We start from the raw sequence: 16,811 nt of genomic DNA, 5'->3' as shown, positions 1-16,811 counted from the left end.
GGGAGGGAGGGAGAGAAGGAGGGAAGGAAGGGCATTGCCATCCCCATCTAGGTCAGTAAGCAGGAGAAAAGAACCGTCCAGAGGGCAATGAGGCAGGAGAAGTGGGTCCTCAGGGCAGCTAAATCAGGAAGCCAAGGGCCCTTTTTCTATCAGGGGTGTGTCCCCCTGCAGACTGCAGGAGTGGGGGAGTATAGTAGGTCACAGATCTGGCAAGCTCTTCTTTCTGAACTTCATGAAGAGAAAGCAGAGCTTAGAGAAGACAGTGCACATCTCCAGTCCAGAGAACCTCAGCTCAAAGGGGCTCCCAGGGACATCTGCCCAACCTGGAATCTGAATAGGAAGTCTCCTTCCCTATGGTCATGAGGCTGCAATGTGAAGAGTCCAGTGATGGGGAACTGACGACTCCCCTCCCTAGAACATAATTCCACCTCAACAGCTCCATCCCACAGGCCTAGGACAGTGCAGAGCCTCATCAGCCTCCTGGCTAGTCCCAGCCAGGAGCCCAGGGCAGGTGCCCTCCGCTGCTTTCCCTCACAGCTAACTGAAGCCCATCTCCCCCTAACTTCATCCCAATTCTGCAGAGCCCGCCTCAGGCTTCTGCCTCATGAGGGACATACTCCACACACTCGAGAACAACCACAGCCTGAGCTGGTCTTCTCCTGCCCTTGAGAGAGTAGCTAGGGAATGCCTTGTGGGGTGACCTTAGACGAGTCACTCCCCTTTCTTTCTGGGGAGGTCTCAGTTTTCCCCTCTGTAAGAGGAGGAGGGTGACTGCTGATGGTGCTGAACCATGCTCTCACTGTGGACAGAGACATGGCCAATCCCTCAATCAGGCACCTACTTGACAGAAGTGATGGCCCAAGGACTCACATTCTGGAGGACACCAAACATGGTTCCCTGGTTCTGAGTGATGTTCAGTCCTTCTTAGGAAACTTAAATGAATGCTGGCCGAGTGTGACCATGGCCTGAGCCCTTCCAGCTTTGGGCCTCTGGGGAGCCTCCAAGTCTGTGGGACCTGGGGCAGGAGCTTCTGGCACTCCCTGCTGTGGGGCCCTGGGCAAGGTGCCAGGTTTCCCATCTATCCAACATCTGCAACGTGCTCACTTGTTTGCCTCTGTGTAGAGTGGCCCCTGCACCGGCCCCGGTCACACAGCCCTAACGTGCTGGTGTAACAGGAGCTACTGGCATTCCATGACGCACAGCCCGACAGCCAACATTCTGGAGCAAGAGCCACAAACCATCTCTGAGGAATTCTCTTTAAAATTCGGTTTTGGAATCCCAGGCCTGCTCCGATTACCCAAGTAAATAAACAGGCCACGTGAAATGTCAGCTAAGTTACCCCTCATCCTTCTCACGATGACCTGACATTCAGTCTAGTTTGAAAACAGAACAAGAAGGTCGAATGTCCACAAGCAGGGTGAGCCCCCAAGACTGAGGAAGCCCAGGCGGGCAGGCTGCAACTCCCTTCATTGTGTCTGCAGCACAATCACAACTCCTAGTTTATACACCAAGGGACTGCTCGGAGCTTTTCCTCCAATTCATTTTTCTCCCCTTCTTGATTAACAAAGGTCATGTCTACACAATGCTCCAAACTACAGGGCTTCAGTGACTCGACTGGTTATACTGCCCAACCGTTCTGGCATCATGTAGATGCAAAGAAATAAATCGCAACACTGAGAACTTCTTAGTGGAAGAAATGAGATGACCATCAGTTACAGTGACGAGAACCATGGCACCGCATCCATCTGCCTTGTACTAGAGGGGTTTGTTCTGGGACATCCAAGGAGCCGGGGGAGGTACTGCTGAAGGGGGGAGACCCTGTGGAACTTCTGGGGGTATGTTCTGGGTCTGCTTAGTGAAAGTGGGCTGAACCACCACTGAGCAAAGGAATGCTAATGGGCAACGGCTGAGCAGAGGGGTGGCTAAGAGCTGACAGGAGGAGGAAGCAGCTAGCCCAGGTCATTTGCTGACCTCAGAGGCCGCCCAGTCCAAGCTGTTCCTGACTCAGGCTTTCCTCTCTGACAAACTGCTTAATGACCCACAGAGACGAGGGGCCACCTCCCAGAGTGGCCCTCTCCATTTGGAGACATCTCTCATTGTCAGGAAGGGCTTGTTTTTACAAAACCAAGATCTGCTTCTCCCCCACTTCTACCCACTAGCAAACTGAATAAGCTCAGCGTCCATAGAAGCCCTCCAGACCCTGCTTCTCCTTCTCCAGGCTGACCTTCCACAGGCCCTTCAATCCTCAGAATGGCATCATTTCCGGTCCTTCCCCTGCCTCCCCCCAATTCCTGTCACCTTTGGTCTGCTTTCCAACCTGTCAGTGTCCCTCTTGACATGCTGAACTTGGAACAGACCCCAGAACTCCAGGTCTGGTCTGAGCAGGGCAGAGGATGGGACTTAAGAGGCAGAAATGGGAAGTCAGTCATGGGCAAAGTAGGTGGTGCCGAAACATTGAAGGCCTTTCCTGAATGTGCTTGTCAGGAGACCCACAAATAGAATCAATTGGGCCTTAATCTAAGATCTGATGTTGAGGATTTGAGAAAAGCCACAGAGAACGATAACTCTGTCATGCAACAAGTCTGGAGGAGGGGCAGCAGGGAGGCCAGGGAGCTGCCCACAGCTGTACCTCCTCAGCTACTGTCTGACCCAAGAAGCAGGAAACCCACCCTGCCCCCCAAGGTGGCTGCCAGGACTCAGAAGCCTTTCAGCTCTGCCCCACCCTCACCTCAGGGTACCCGCTGAGCAAACTGCCCGGCTGGTGTTAATGGGGGCAGCTGGGCCTTTAACCAGATGCTGCCCAGAGCATGACTCCACCCTCAGAAGCCATACATCAGCCTGGACTGGCAAGGACCCCCATTAATCCACCAGCCACATCACAGGAAACCAGTCCTCAGGGTCAAATCCAGCAGCCAGTGATTCCTGAGAGAAATTCAGAATAAGCTAGCTGTCTACCCCACTGCAGGGCTGAACAGGAGAAACAACTCTTAGTCCTGTATAGGTCATTCACAAAAATGTTTTAAATGAAAAAAAAAAAAAAGAAAAGAAGAGGGGAAAGGGTTGGGAGTAACATGAACTCAAAGGCCTCCATACTGATGTAGACAGACAGCACAGTTAGAAAGGGAACCGGCTATGGTCACTGTCTGGGGGAGACGGACAGGGCGAGAGAAGAAGAGACCTTGGCAGCCGGGAGGAAGCGTGCTCCCTCCTATCAGCAGAAAGGCAGCGGAGCAGAGATGGCTCAGAAGAGGACAGTTGTAGGCAGGAGGCAGGGCCAATGCCTGATCTGTGTCACTGATTCCTCTAACAGGGTGCGATTTCTACTGCAAGAGAAGGCTTCTATTTGCATAAGGAAGTTGGTGGGTTATAACAGTGACGCAAAAAAGGAAGATACAAAGAAAAGGTGTCGACGAAACATGTTTTAAAATTTACAAGAGAAAGCAGAGGGAAGGTCATGGAGGGCGGGGCCCCACAGCAAGGCCACACTTCAGACACAATCCTCTTTTCTGCTCTCCTTTGTATACTGAGCTGTTCATATTTGTTAAGATGACGAAAGCCAAAATGCCTTGTTTAAAAGAAACCAAGAAAACAGATTTAACAGAAGAGGCAGAAGATGCGAGGCAAGAGACATATCCTCATGAAAATGAATGACTCTGAGAGCGGGGACCCGCTAGAGAAAGTGTGTGTAAAGGTAAGATGAGGAAAGCTGAAGGGACGTGGGAGGACTGTACGGCCGGATGGAGAGAATGGAAGACGCTTTCTGAAGACGGCCAGTAGCTGGTCAGTTGTTTCAGACTCTCCCTGACCTCATCTAGGGTTTTCTTGGCAAAGACACTGGAACAGCTTTGCCATTTCCTTCTACAGCTCATTTCACAGATGAGGACACTGAGGCCAACAGGGTGAAGTGACTAGCCCAGGGTCATACAGCTAGGAAATATCTGAGGCTGGATTTGAACCCTTCTTCCTGACTCCGAGGCCTGGTGTTCTATCCACTGTGTGACCAAATACAGCATGTAAATGGGGTCCCTACATGGGGTGGAAAGGCAGACTAGACGTCTTTTTCTAAATACAGGATTCCATTATTTTCCTCTATTAGACTAATCCAAAGTTCCTTCAGGTCAGAGATCATTTCTTATACAGCTTTTTATTCCTCCTCTCCCCCAGACCGGAACAGCAAGCATGTACACAACGTAGTTACCGAATGTGTTTCTGATGCTTTGTCTGTGTGTGTGTCTGTATGTGAATAACATTTCATTTTATCGTGCCGTCTCTGCCAGGTAGAAATATCATCTCCACTTTACAGATCGAGAAGCAGGTGACACCCTCTGTAACTGGCAGGCCCATGATGAGAACCCTCTTGATGCCTGCTAGTCCTTCCCACGAGGCCACAGGCAGTTAACACTGGCCTCCCCAGCGCTCTTTGGCTGGATCGCCACTGAGCGGAAGAAAAGGTCTGCCGAAGACATGGCTGCAAGAAGCCGGGCTTTAAGGAAAGCATCAAACAGCGCTGCCTTTCAGCTCTGGGAAGGGAATCAGAGGAGGATGCTTCCTAGCTATGTATTCACAGGCAGGTCAGTGAAGAAAGCTCAAGCTTTGTTTCTCTATGTATAAGACAGAGTCAATGCTAGTGATGCAGTTAAATCGTGCTGGGCCAGGAAGGCCTGAGTTCAAATCCAAGCTTACTACACTTATTAGCTCTGTGGCCCTGGGCCAGTCACTTAACTCTGTTTCCTCATCTATAAAATGGGGATAATTTTAATTTCTTTATTTATTTGTTATTACAACACCTACCTCCTGGGGCAATGAGATGATGTTTGGAGAGTACTTTGCTTTTGAAAGCACTGTGTAAATGCTGGCTGGTGGTGTTACCCAACAGGTGGTCTGAAGGCAATGCTCTGTAACCACTACATTAGTGCAGAACTTTAAGCTATTTATGAGAATAATAATAAACATAAAAGACTCCTCAGTGACAGGCAGGATCAGTCCTGGCATTAGGGATCAGACATGATGTGACCCAAAGGTCAGGCTGCTGAAGAATCCAGGTCTGGATTGGATTGATCACCTTCACTGGGATAGCCCACATTCTGGTCTGACTACATTAAAAAGCACTGGGGGCATGTGCTGGGGGGAGTTTGCTCCCCAAAGTTTGCAGATTTCAAAGGCTCTGACAGGTCAGTGACGGTGGTGGGAGCCAGGGATGGAAACAGACAGCTAAGTACCCAAGGAGCCAAGCCAATGTCGGGAGACGTATTTTTAGAATTTGCACCAGACTTCTACTACTAGCTACCTCACAGCTCTCTTTTTCCTTCCATTTAAAAGCTTGTTTTTTCTTCCCCTAGTTAGATACACAAAAATGCCTCAGAATGTGAGGCGACTTCAAATGCTGGCACTGCTCTGTGGCATGGGTGAGACAGGCAGTCGGCCACAGCAGAGTGGAAAGAAGCCTGGGCTGGGGGAGGAGGCCCTGATGACAGGGATGGTCCTGACTCTGGCTGGGCCACTCGGCCAAGGCACTTCCCCAACCTGGGCTGGTTCATTCTCTCTCTAGAGACAGGGCTTCTGTGCGTTCAGTGGCGGCTTCAGGAGGGCAGGAAGGCTGATAGGCACAGCCCTGGGTGACCCCCCTGTGCAGCACACACATGTCCCACTGGCATCTCCCACATTCCATTGGACGTGAAGGCATCTAGGCAACTTGAAACTATTAGCCGCATTTTAGGGAAAAACTAGATAGAAGCAGAAAAGGTCAAATACTGTGCCTTCTCTTTGCAGAGGAAGGCAGCCCAGGGCTGTTCTCTGCTTGGCTGCTGATGGACAGCCTGTCTGTCTGTCTGGGGCAACTGCTCCTCCTCTCCCTGGCTCCAGCTCTGTCTTTATAAAAGGCAACTCGTGTGGCCCTTGGGGGCAGGGAGACTGTAAGGATCCCCAAGGTGACAGACAGAAGACAGTCTGATGCACAGAGAAAACATAGGCCTCAGGAGACCTGGGGTGCTCTGGCCTAGTTCAGCCCCTCCCTCACTAGGGGACAGAGCTCCATCTCCATTTCCTCACATACTGGGCAGGACCAGATGACCTCAAGGGCTCTGTCCAGTTCTAACATTTCATACGTCTCTATGAAAATACCCAGAGTTTTTGGAAGAAGAGGTTCTCAGTCCTTCAGGGAAGGCTAGGCAAGTCAAACAACTCTGAAAAGCATGAAGAGTCTAATGGAAGGCGGAAGGTATCCTCTGGGGTCAGGGTCCTTATCTATAAAATGGCCCTAGAAGTGTTTGCAGTTGTGCTGAGAGTCAAAGGAGCCCATTTGGGGATGGCAGTCCTGACTCTCCTGGCTTCCCTTGGGACCAAGTGCTCAGGGGGGAGGGAGGGAGCTTTGTTTTATACTTGGATGCCACTTGGATAGTGGGATGTCCTCAGACAATGTCAGCAGGTACAAATGTTGACAGCCCTTCAGGATGGAAAGGGCTCCTGGACACACCTTGAGCTAGACTGTGGATCTCTGCCGCCTGCACTCTGGCCAAGCTGACTGCAGGATGTTTGAGGTTTGGGGCCACATCGCCCAGGTCACTGATTGATTCCATAACAATGGAATCAGAAATCCTCAAAGTAATCCTGTCCAGGTAAAGGCCAGAAGAAGAAAAAGCACAAAAGTAACATCCCCTTGTTAAGATGGGTAAGCACGATGGGGAGTGACAGCGTGGGAGTGAACACTACATTCAGAGGAACAAGTCTCAGGTTCAACTTTGTCCTCTGACACGGGCTGTGCAGCCATGAGCAGGCCTCAGGCCCAGCCTGAGTCCCAGGGCTGTGGGGAGGAATCACATTTAAGCCCAAGTGTAAACTAGTCTTTCCCTCCAGCGCTCTGTGTCTTAGTATGCCTAGTATGGCCAATGTGGTTACAATGTGGCCTACCCGCCATGAGACAGCTGAACCCAATTCTAGGTATTACCAGAGTTACTGGTCACACTGGCCAACAGTGACCACGAACACCAAGCCTTTCACAAACTGTTTGACCCACACCAGTGACTTGCCTTGGAGATCAGCTCGTCATGGCTGGCTAGATGGGCTCTGCAGTGAATACAGCTATAAGTTCGGTGACAGTGAGGCAGGTAAGCCTGGAAAGTTTTGGCCTTGGTCATCTTCACCATCTCCACCGGGGGCCCCTCACTCGGCTCAGGGCCGGCAGGCACAGAGCAGCAGCTCTGCTGGACTCGCTGACAAAAGAAACACTGGAACAAGCAAGCAGAAGCCGTGGTGGTCGGGAAGGGCGCAGGGCCCTCTCCACACCGATTTCACCAGAGAAACTGTCACCACCTGCCAAAGAAAGCAAAGCAGCCCAGAGTTATCAGGAGGCTGGAGGACACCAGGTCCCACAACATTCATTCTCCTTTTGGGAAACACCTGTCACTTTGGCCCGGGCGAGGATGCCCACTACCAATATCCCGTAACACTCACACCGGCCTTGGGCTGAGGGTTCCGTCCCATCCTCCCAATCAAGCTGCTGGTGCTGAGCCTGCACATCCAACTGCGCTCAGCAGTTAACTGGAGCTCAAGGACAGATGCCCACACGTTGGACCTTTCATCTACTGGGGTAGATGGGTGACTCTGTGCTAGCCACTGGGCCGTGGCTGGCAGTAGAGGGGAATAAAAAGGCAGGGCCCTTGCCCAAAAGAAGCCTGGTCTAATAAATACAAAATATATCCAAGCAACATTTTTAACGAGTGTAGAAGAATTTGGGGAGATCTAAGACAGGAGGAAAAAGGAGGTCCAGAAGCAGAAAGCCATAATCTCAAATCAGTAGGTGTCTTCAAGCAAGACTATCACATACTTTCTGGGTATCACATAGAGGGGATTATCCTTCAGGGATGAGCGGGACTGGATGGTCTCAAACTCAAGAGATTCTGAGCAGAACAATAGCCACCTCCTTACCTCAACGTCCACTTTGGGGGTTGGCCTCCCGTAGTGAACCCAGTTCACAGCCCATCCCCATAAGTGGCTGTGAGACAGCCTGTGGTGTGGAGTCCCTAGTAAGGCAAATCTCTGGGTGGCAGGTCATTCATCTGTCTCTAGCCTGTACTGATGCCTGTCCAGCTTAGTACTAAGGTCCTGCCAGAGCTAGGCATCTGGATGGAAGACCTAGGGCCACCGCCATACTACAAAAGAGGACGTTGGTAGAAGATGAAGCTGCCCAACAGCAAGAGATCCTGGAAATCATGAGACCCACATGTGAGTTCCCCTCTGCCCTTCCTTCCCTCACTATACAGCTTAGGTAGGCCTCAGCTTACTCATCTGGGAAAAGGATTAAAGCACAGAATTCAGAACTAGAAAGCCCTTTATGGACCTAGTCCATTCCCTTCCTTTTATATGAGGAACCTGGGACTCAAGAGATCAAAATGACTTGCCCAGAGATTTAGTTGGAAGAAACATACTAGGCTACTTTTGCACACTAAGAATTTATGAAAACATTTGATCTAGTATATTTTATACCATCTGTTTCCCTGGAAAACATGGAAGAAAATGTGATTATCTTTATCTTAATAAAAACAGTAACAAAAATTGTATAGGTGGCGCAGTGAGTAAAGCGCTGGCCCAGGAGTCGGGAGGACCTGAGTTCAGTTCCGGCCTCAGACACTTAACACCCACACAAAAAAAACTAGCTGTGTGACCTTGGGCAAGTCACTTAACCCCAAATACCCTCCAAAAGGCAGAAAAAAAAACTGTATTCCTGTATCACAGAAATCATGTGCCTAAATGGTCCAAACCCCAGGGTCACTGAATAACATAGACACTATTGACTCAGTGAAATTGCTTGGCTGTCCACCATCACAAAAATCCATCAAAGCCCTTGAAGCACTGCCGTCATTAAATGAAACCCTAACATTCTGGGCAATGAAGCTGGCTGTTTTCCTCATTACAGATGCTCCCCAGGGCTTTGGTCACATGGTAGGGTTTTCTTTCAGAAAATCCAGAAGGCTGGGGTTTCTTCCTGATTCTCATGTGTAGGAGGAGGAAGGGGAAAGTGAGGGGCCACAGATAATTCAGCAAACAGCAAAGTCTGTGGGGAGAGGAGGAGCCAGGCAGCAATAAACCAATGAGAATTCAGCTGGGTCCCCATGGCCTGGTGTGGCAGTTAGAACACCCCATGTGGCTCCAGACCTCAGCTCAGCGACCCTGAAAAGGTCACTTCCTTCCTTCCTCACCATTCTGACCCACCCACCCTATAATCATCTGCATTCATAAGCATATGGAAGAGCACTGAGGAAGAGCCATCCAAAAGGTCTTTGTGAAAGAGTACAAACAGGCTATTTACAAAAGAAGACTCCCAGAGTGGAAACGATCCCTTTTGTAAAATATCAGACTTTGCTAATAATTGGGAAAGGGCAGAACAGCTTTGAGGTGCCACATCACCTAGTCAATCGACAACAATGCCAGTTACCAAGGCCAATGCTGGCGGGCCTGGGGAGAGGCAGCCCTCCCTCTCCCTCCCCACGTCATCTTAGCCTCTCTTACTGAAGGGCTATCATCTTAAAAGAAATTCTGCCCAAAGATCCACACATGAATCTGGCAGCACTGGCAGCGCTGCTGCAAAGGATGGAAGCCATCACAAGGCGGCCTAGCTGGGAACAGCTGCCTGGACCTGCAAATCAGCCCCTCCTCTACCCCTCCAAGCTGCCTGGGGCCCTAGGGGCATGGGACTGGCCCAAGGTCACCTGGCCAGCAGGAGTCAGAGGTGGGATTTGAACCCTGGTACTCCCTCGGCCTACTACAGCACACTGCCTGCAAGATATCTCACGGCATTAAAATGGAAAAGATGGAACGTGAAGAAATCGGGAAAGACAAAAAGAAGCCAGCTGAGCCAGAGAAAATCATCTACATTACTAGCACTGGTGATCCCACTGCAGAGTGAGCTACATAGCAACCCTCTTCTATGCATTATTTCAGTATGTGCAAGAGCCCCCAGCCTGAGGGCCTGTGAACGAGGGAGGAAGCTCTCCCAATTCAACTACTCAGACCACAGACCAACCACTCCCCAGCTTGCACAGAAAGTCCAGCCTGGAAGAACTGGTCAGCAACGCCATTCCACCAGCAAAGCCTTCAAGAACCCAGGTAACCTCTGTGATCTGACCCAGGGGCTGGAGTGGGGCTTGAGGAAAGGAACTCGAGGCTACGTGAAAAGAAAGTCTACGTATGTATTGTGTGTGCACACACGTACACATGCACACACATACACACCCACGCAGAGGAATGGATAAGGAGACCAGAAGATCCAGACTGTAACTAAGAAGCTGCGAGAGGTAGACTGCATGTAGAAATTCATTTTCAAGCTGTAAAAGGGTGCTTACTGGTGTTTGAAGTTAGAATCACAAGAAAGCATTTTTATAACAATAATTTTTAAAAGACCCGAAGCTTTTACAGACACAATCTCTCTGCCTCACAAACTCGGCCCACCCACTAATCGACTCTATCAGTTTATCTTGTCATTGCCCCACTGCCTAATAGGGAAAGAAGGAAAGCAGCAGCTCATTATTTCTCTTTTAAGTGAGTGAGAGACTATTGGTGGGCACCAGCTGGAGACTTGGGGCACAAGGGGAGAGACTTGGTCAAATGCTGGCTCGAGTTTGGGCGAACTGTACTGAGAGCATTCTTGTGAGCCTATCACGAAGGGAGGCAGCTGGTGGTGGGATGGTGCTCCTGGCTGGGCCTGGCTCAGGAAAGCCCGAGCTCAGACAGGAGCTGTGTGACCCTCCCAGCATGGCTACATCTTCCTCCCAGGGCAGTTGCAAGGATCAGATGAGATAACCCTTGTAAAGCATTCTGCAAACCTTAAGAAGGATGTCAGCACAAGCTATTACTGCTGATGCAGCCAGGCAGGCTCCCAAGCCTTCCAGCCCACTGAGCCTCTCCACAGCTTATTGGTATATTATTGTTGCCATCTTGTCTCTCCCCCCACCTCCCTTGAAGACTTGTGAGTTCCCTGAAACTGGACTCTTTGCTAGTGTGGCATCCTTGGTGCCTGGCACACAGTAAGGGTTTAATAAGTGCTTCCTTTTTAATGATATCTCTGAGATTCCCCCCCCCTTTCTGGCCTACAATGTGTAGAACATCATATATAGATGTAATGCATGAAGGGGAGCAGAACTGAAGGCGGCATGGGAAGTCCAGAGGGCCCAGACTGGGAAGGACTTTAAAGGGCAGGCTGAGCTGAGATTATGGGAAGCCACCTGAGGGTTAAGTTATAGCTTCAGACACAAAATCTCACCCAGACTGAGGAAGTTCAGAGCCCAAGGAGGCTCCAAGGAAAGGAGCCCCATCACCACCTTCCACTGTTGATTCCAGATACAATTACTGCCAGAGATTCATGTACTAAATGAACTATACTCAAACCCCGCCAGACTGGCCTACAGGACGATAAGACAAAGGATGGGGTAACTGTACAAAGTGCTCCTTATGCAGCAGCCCTCCTCCTTCAGAGAAGAAAAACAGAAGAAGCAGCAAAGAGAGTTTCCCGTGTCCATCTGACTCTGTTTCTCTTCTTCCTTATATTTCTAGAAGAAAAAACCCATCACCGTTACATAACTACCTTCCTCACTAGATCCTGCGAGTACCACCTTGCTTGGGTCCTAACACCATCCTTTAGCTCCTTTCTGGAAGGCCAAACTCTTCTGAACTACTGCACTCTGGAACTCCAAGCGCCGGTCTGTACTCTTGCACAGTGGGCATGCTTTGGGGGCTCACTCCTTCCCCACTACGTTTTCTAAGCCTGGAACACAGGATCACAGATGAGTAAACTAAGGCCAGACAAGGGAAGGGACTTTCATCAGATCGTATGGATATGGTAAGTGGTAAGCTGAGATTGGATCTCAGTCCTGAGATTCCACAGGGCCACAGTATCTCCAGTCATGAACAGTCTCTTCTCTGTAGCTGCACAATACACATTTATATTTTCAAGAGGATGACTATAGATACTGGCCTTGGTGCAATGGGAGTCATGACTACAAAGGCAAATCTTATTCAAAAGGAACAGGATACAAGAAAGGGAGAGCAGCATTGTGGACTATAAAAACCCATCACTCAGGTGAGGGAATCTGGGAATTTCTAGGTAGAAACAGGATGGCGAGGCTCTCTGTGAGAGTCAACAGAGGTCCAGAGCACACTGCAGACCAGCAGGGCAGAAGAAGTTAACCTGTTAGCCACCAATGGGGCTTGGAAGAACTCTATTATCAGGAGGGGGGCTCCGGTGAGCCAGACATCCACTGTCTCACTCTCTTCGCCAACAGCAGAGCAGCTAATTTAATAATGGCAGGCAATGAAGCTTTCACTTGATGGATCTCACAGGCATTTCCCAATATAATGCCCTTCCCTTTCCGGCTAAATCTTGGTCAGTAACAAAGAAAGGCAGTAAGGCAGTTAACAAAAACATCTGGCAGGAGACGATATTTGAAGGAACGACTGTAGTTTCTTCTCCTGTCCACTCGGTCCTTTTTCCAGGATCAAGATTTCACATGATCATTTCATCCATCAAGAAACAAAGGAAGCAGCAAAGAGAATTTCCCGGGTCCATCTGACTCTGACTCAAGCAGACTTGTTTAAAACAGAGGCAGGAACTTTGGGAACAAACAAGCCCTCTAAGTTCATGGTGAAGGAGAGGAGAGCTGGGCCTCATCTGTCATGTTTCCTAGATTTGGGGAGCACCACTTTCACAAGGTTCAGAGGGAAGGATTCAAGAGGCCCAACATTTAGGAGGGGAAGTTAGCTCAAGGGAAATACAAAGTTCGAGAATGAATTTCTAAAGACACAGAAATTATAACAAGTAGGGGGAAAAAAGAGGAGTTTCATGAAGAATTCACAGGGAACTACTGTAGCGGCAAGCACCCCAAGCGTCCTCAGGGTTTGCTGCTAATACAGGTTCTTGGATCTGCTTTGATAAAGGAAAGCAACTCAAAATGGGTTAACAAGCTACTTTAATCAGTCAGACATATATCGTTTACCTTGTTCAGGGGAAAAAGGTCAGCACCCCGAACTTCAAAGTATACAGGCAGAATTATCAAGACAGAAACAGATCAAGTAGACAGATTTCTAAACTGTCCAGCCATTACATCCATACCCAGTCAACATCTGGGTTTCCACATCTGGGTTTTTCAAAGCCGGGGGGGCTCTGGACAACGGCTTCCCAGAATCCAGATCAAATCACAGAACACTTCTCAAAGTGAGCCCCCAAAACAAAGCTACACATCAGGGCTTATATAGCCTTCTCCTGGCTCAGAGAATGTAACAACCTTATTGACTCACTGGCCAATCAAGAAGTATCTACTGAAAAACAAGCCTCCCACCCCAGGCTTCAGGTGCACTTTAGCCTAGGGGCAGGGAAGATCTTCCAAATTTGCATTCCCATTACAACTACCTGAAAAATTCAGTTTAAAAAAATGTCAGTATAGAAGATGGAGGCAAGGACAAGCAATGGAAGATGAACATGAAGTAGGGGTACAGTCCCATGCAGAACTGCACCGGGGGCACGGCTGCTCAGAATGTGCAGACTGGGGCCTGATGCCAAGGCCAGCAGAGAGTGGGAGAGTGTCATTGAATGAGCACCACTTGGGCCTACCGACCATCACCAGACAAAGTGCTGCTGGAGACTCGGAGAAGCGCCCAAATCATCCCTACGCTCAGGAGTTCACCTTCACTGATTATTGGCTGAGACAAGACAGCCAGGCTCATGGAGTCTGGAGAGGAAAGTTCTGATGAAGGCAAAGGAGAGGATCAGAAATGGCAGCTGAGGCAGATGGGCAGGAGGCCCAGTGACCCCATCTTTTGGCTCTTCTTGTTTGCTCTTCCAAGGAGAATGCACTTTGGGCTAAAAACAAGAGAACCATTTTCACTCCATTGGGAGGAGCCATCTTTGCCACTTCAATGAGCTCAAGTCACCGGCTGGGGTGCCTTACATACTGGAATTATAATGGCTGACATTTCCATAGCACTTTAAGGCCTAAATTAATCGTTTCATTTGAACATCAAAAATCTTGCGCTAGAGGAGCTATCACCCTATAAGCCATTTTACAGGGGAGGAAAGAGGTTCAGAAAGGGAGGGCCACTTGGGTCCCAGGCACTTACCTACTTGTTAAGGGCTTAGGAGGAATCTGAATGCCAGTTTCTAGACTTGACTCCATGGATGGTAATCTTTTGATTACACCACACCACTTCTAGCAAAGAACTGGCAGGTATGAATGGGAAGCTCCTGTAGATGATCTTTGAAATACCGAAAATGGGAGCAGTGTGAGGTGGACTTTTTGTGAAGAAGGGCAAAGGGGGAGAAAGGAAGGGGAGGGGAAGGAGAGGGAGAGAGAAAAGGAGAAGACATAACTATAATACAGACTCGATTTTTTATTCGTGAAGACACTTGGGAGCACATTTTTAAGGGGTGGGGCCCAAGCAACGAGAAGGAGGCCTACATGCCCTCATCAGGAACACATCATGGCAGATCCATCATATTTCTTTCTTGGCTCAGTAACAAAATGAGTAAAACAGGGGGATATTGTAGACACTGCATCCTTGGATTTTGGCAAAGCATCTGACAGACTCTCCTGCTATCATGCTTGTGGGTAAAATGGAGATATGGAGGTTGAATGATTGAACAGGACTTGTTGATGGACTTGACCCAAAGTGTAGTCTCCTGGGTCGCTCTAAAATTGGAGAGAAGATGCCACTGACTGTCCCAGGTCCTTGACCAAGTGCTGGTCATCAGGTTTGTTTGGCTGGTTTGTCATCAGTGACCTGAGTTAAAGGCAGTTCAGATACAAAGCTAGCCAGAGAGCTAAAATGATGGCTGCTAAGGGTCCAGATGCCAAGAATCTCCAAACTCTCTGAAACAAAGAAGACAAAATGCAACTGGAACACGTGGAAAGTTGAACACTGGCACTCAGGATTTCAACTTCCCAAGCACAACATGAGTGACGTAATGGTGAGACACAACAGTCATTGTGAAAAAGATCTGGGGGAGCAAACTGGCAAAGAAAATAAAGGATAAGCAGAGTAAATGTGGGAGTGGCTGCAGAAAAACCAGCACAACCCTCTGCTGTCGATGGAGCTGTAAATCCGGTTCACAAATTCTGGAAAGCAATTTAAGCAGTTATATGAAAAACAACAAAAGATCCCATGGCTGGGCATAAGCTAGCGTTTAGGAGGTCAAAGACAGAAAAAAGTTCTGGGAAGACCAGAACTAGACCCAAACTAGTTGCTGTAGATTAGGTCTAATTTTGCTGAATTGACTTCAAATTGTTGTTGTTATAAGGGATTGCTTTCTGTCTAAGGAAATGGTGAAGGAAGATCTACTCAGCAAAGAAGATGGAATAAAAGCAAAAACTATCAACTAAATTTTAAGACTGAAAAAAGAAGATCTGAGGGTGTTAAGAGACTATGAGCTCAAAAATAAGTTAACACGTACATGGTAGGGAAAAAGCTGATATGTCTAAAGTTGCATTCCTAGACAGTATCTCTTGTCTTTTGCCCTTAGCAGAGCACACATTTTAAGAAAGAGAAAAGATGAAATATTTATTCAGGAGAGGGCAGCCAGAATGGAACACGTTTTACAGTGACTGGCTAAAACCCAGAGAAGGTAAGACTCTGGGGGATCTGGTTCCTGTCTTCAAGGACTGGAAAGACCATCTAGTGAGAAAAAGGATTAGATTGCTTCTGTTTCACCTCAGAGGGAAGAATTAGGAATGACAGAGGGAAATGGCAAAGGCGAAAATCAGAGCATACCCAGAAACTGGAGCTGTCCCAAGAGAAGAATGACCTGTGGCTTCCCTTCACCCTCGAGAAGAAGTTAGGTGACCACTCTATGGGAGACCTGGGGAGTTTTGTTCAGGTAAGGGCTAGATTCCTTGGCCTAACCAAGGTCTAATGCTGAGACTGTGTTTTTTAAATTGGTAACTACATTTAATAACACCAAGGAATGGGTGGACCTTTTAAAGTCACCTGTGGCCTAACAGAGAGGGCTCTGGCCTCAGTGGAGTCTTATCTGGCTTTCAATCGTAGCTCTACCACTTAGTAGCTGTGACCCTGAGTTCATTCTACCTCATTTTTATGGGAACATAAGTTTAAGAGTTGGAAGGGACCTCTAAGGTCACCTAGTCCAAACCCGTCATTTTACTAAGGCAGTTAAGTGACTTATCCAAGATCACACATACAGAGCTAATAAGAAGCAGAAGTGAGATTTGAGCTCAGGTTATCTGTCTCCTGCCCATGAAATGTCTCTCTTGCTCATTTGTAACAGGAATGACTCTTTCACTATCTGCCTCAAAAGATTGTTGTGAATGAAGGTCTTACTGGATGAGCTCTGAATCCATGGGCCTTCAGCTGATCCAGAGCTGCCATATGCAAAACCACAGGGCTGCAGAGGGCCATAAATAGCCATGATGATTCACCAATATTCTTTGATTCTTTTAAGGCTCCCCTGCTCTCCAGGGCAGGCACAGCATGCAGTGATACAGATAGCCCCTCCTTATATCTTGCCAGGTGATCTTTGAGCAATTCTATAATAAACAACAGACCCTAAGCCCCTACTCCCTAGGCCAGAGGGCCTTCTAGGTCCTTGGGTACAGCCTTTTGACTAAGTCCAAGTTTTACAGAACAAATCCTTTTATGAAGGGGATTTGTTCTGTGAAGTTTGGATTCCATCAAAGAGCTGCACTTGAGGACCTAGAGGGCCACAAGTTTTCCCCACTCCTGCCCTAGGCTCACTGACTTCAGCCCACAGACATGCAAATCATTTCCAAGATTGTGCCCGACACTTGGGAATCACAGAATGTCAAAGATGGCAG

General features: G+C 48.7%; 1 protein-coding gene across 1 annotated transcript in view; it reads right to left on the bottom strand.

The window, feature by feature from the left end:
- YPEL1 (yippee like 1) overlaps positions 1-16,811 on the bottom strand; it is a 40,483-nt gene that overhangs the window by 20,288 nt on the left and 3,384 nt on the right. The window contains exon 3 of the mRNA XM_069100919.1: positions 7,026-7,308. Coding sequence (XP_068957020.1) covers positions 7,026-7,142 — 117 coding nt within the window. The 5' untranslated portion in view covers positions 7,143-7,308. The remainder of the gene's footprint in view (positions 1-7,025; positions 7,309-16,811) is intronic.

This window comes from Petaurus breviceps, unplaced genomic scaffold (assembly GCF_028583685.1).
Source record: "Petaurus breviceps papuanus isolate PSGF00001 unplaced genomic scaffold, PetGlider_PUasm1.0 428, whole genome shotgun sequence".
Classification (NCBI taxonomy): domain Eukaryota; kingdom Metazoa; phylum Chordata; class Mammalia; order Diprotodontia; family Petauridae; genus Petaurus; species Petaurus breviceps.
The sequence above is the reverse complement of the archived record's forward strand: the minus strand, read 5'-3'. Positions and strand labels throughout refer to the sequence as shown.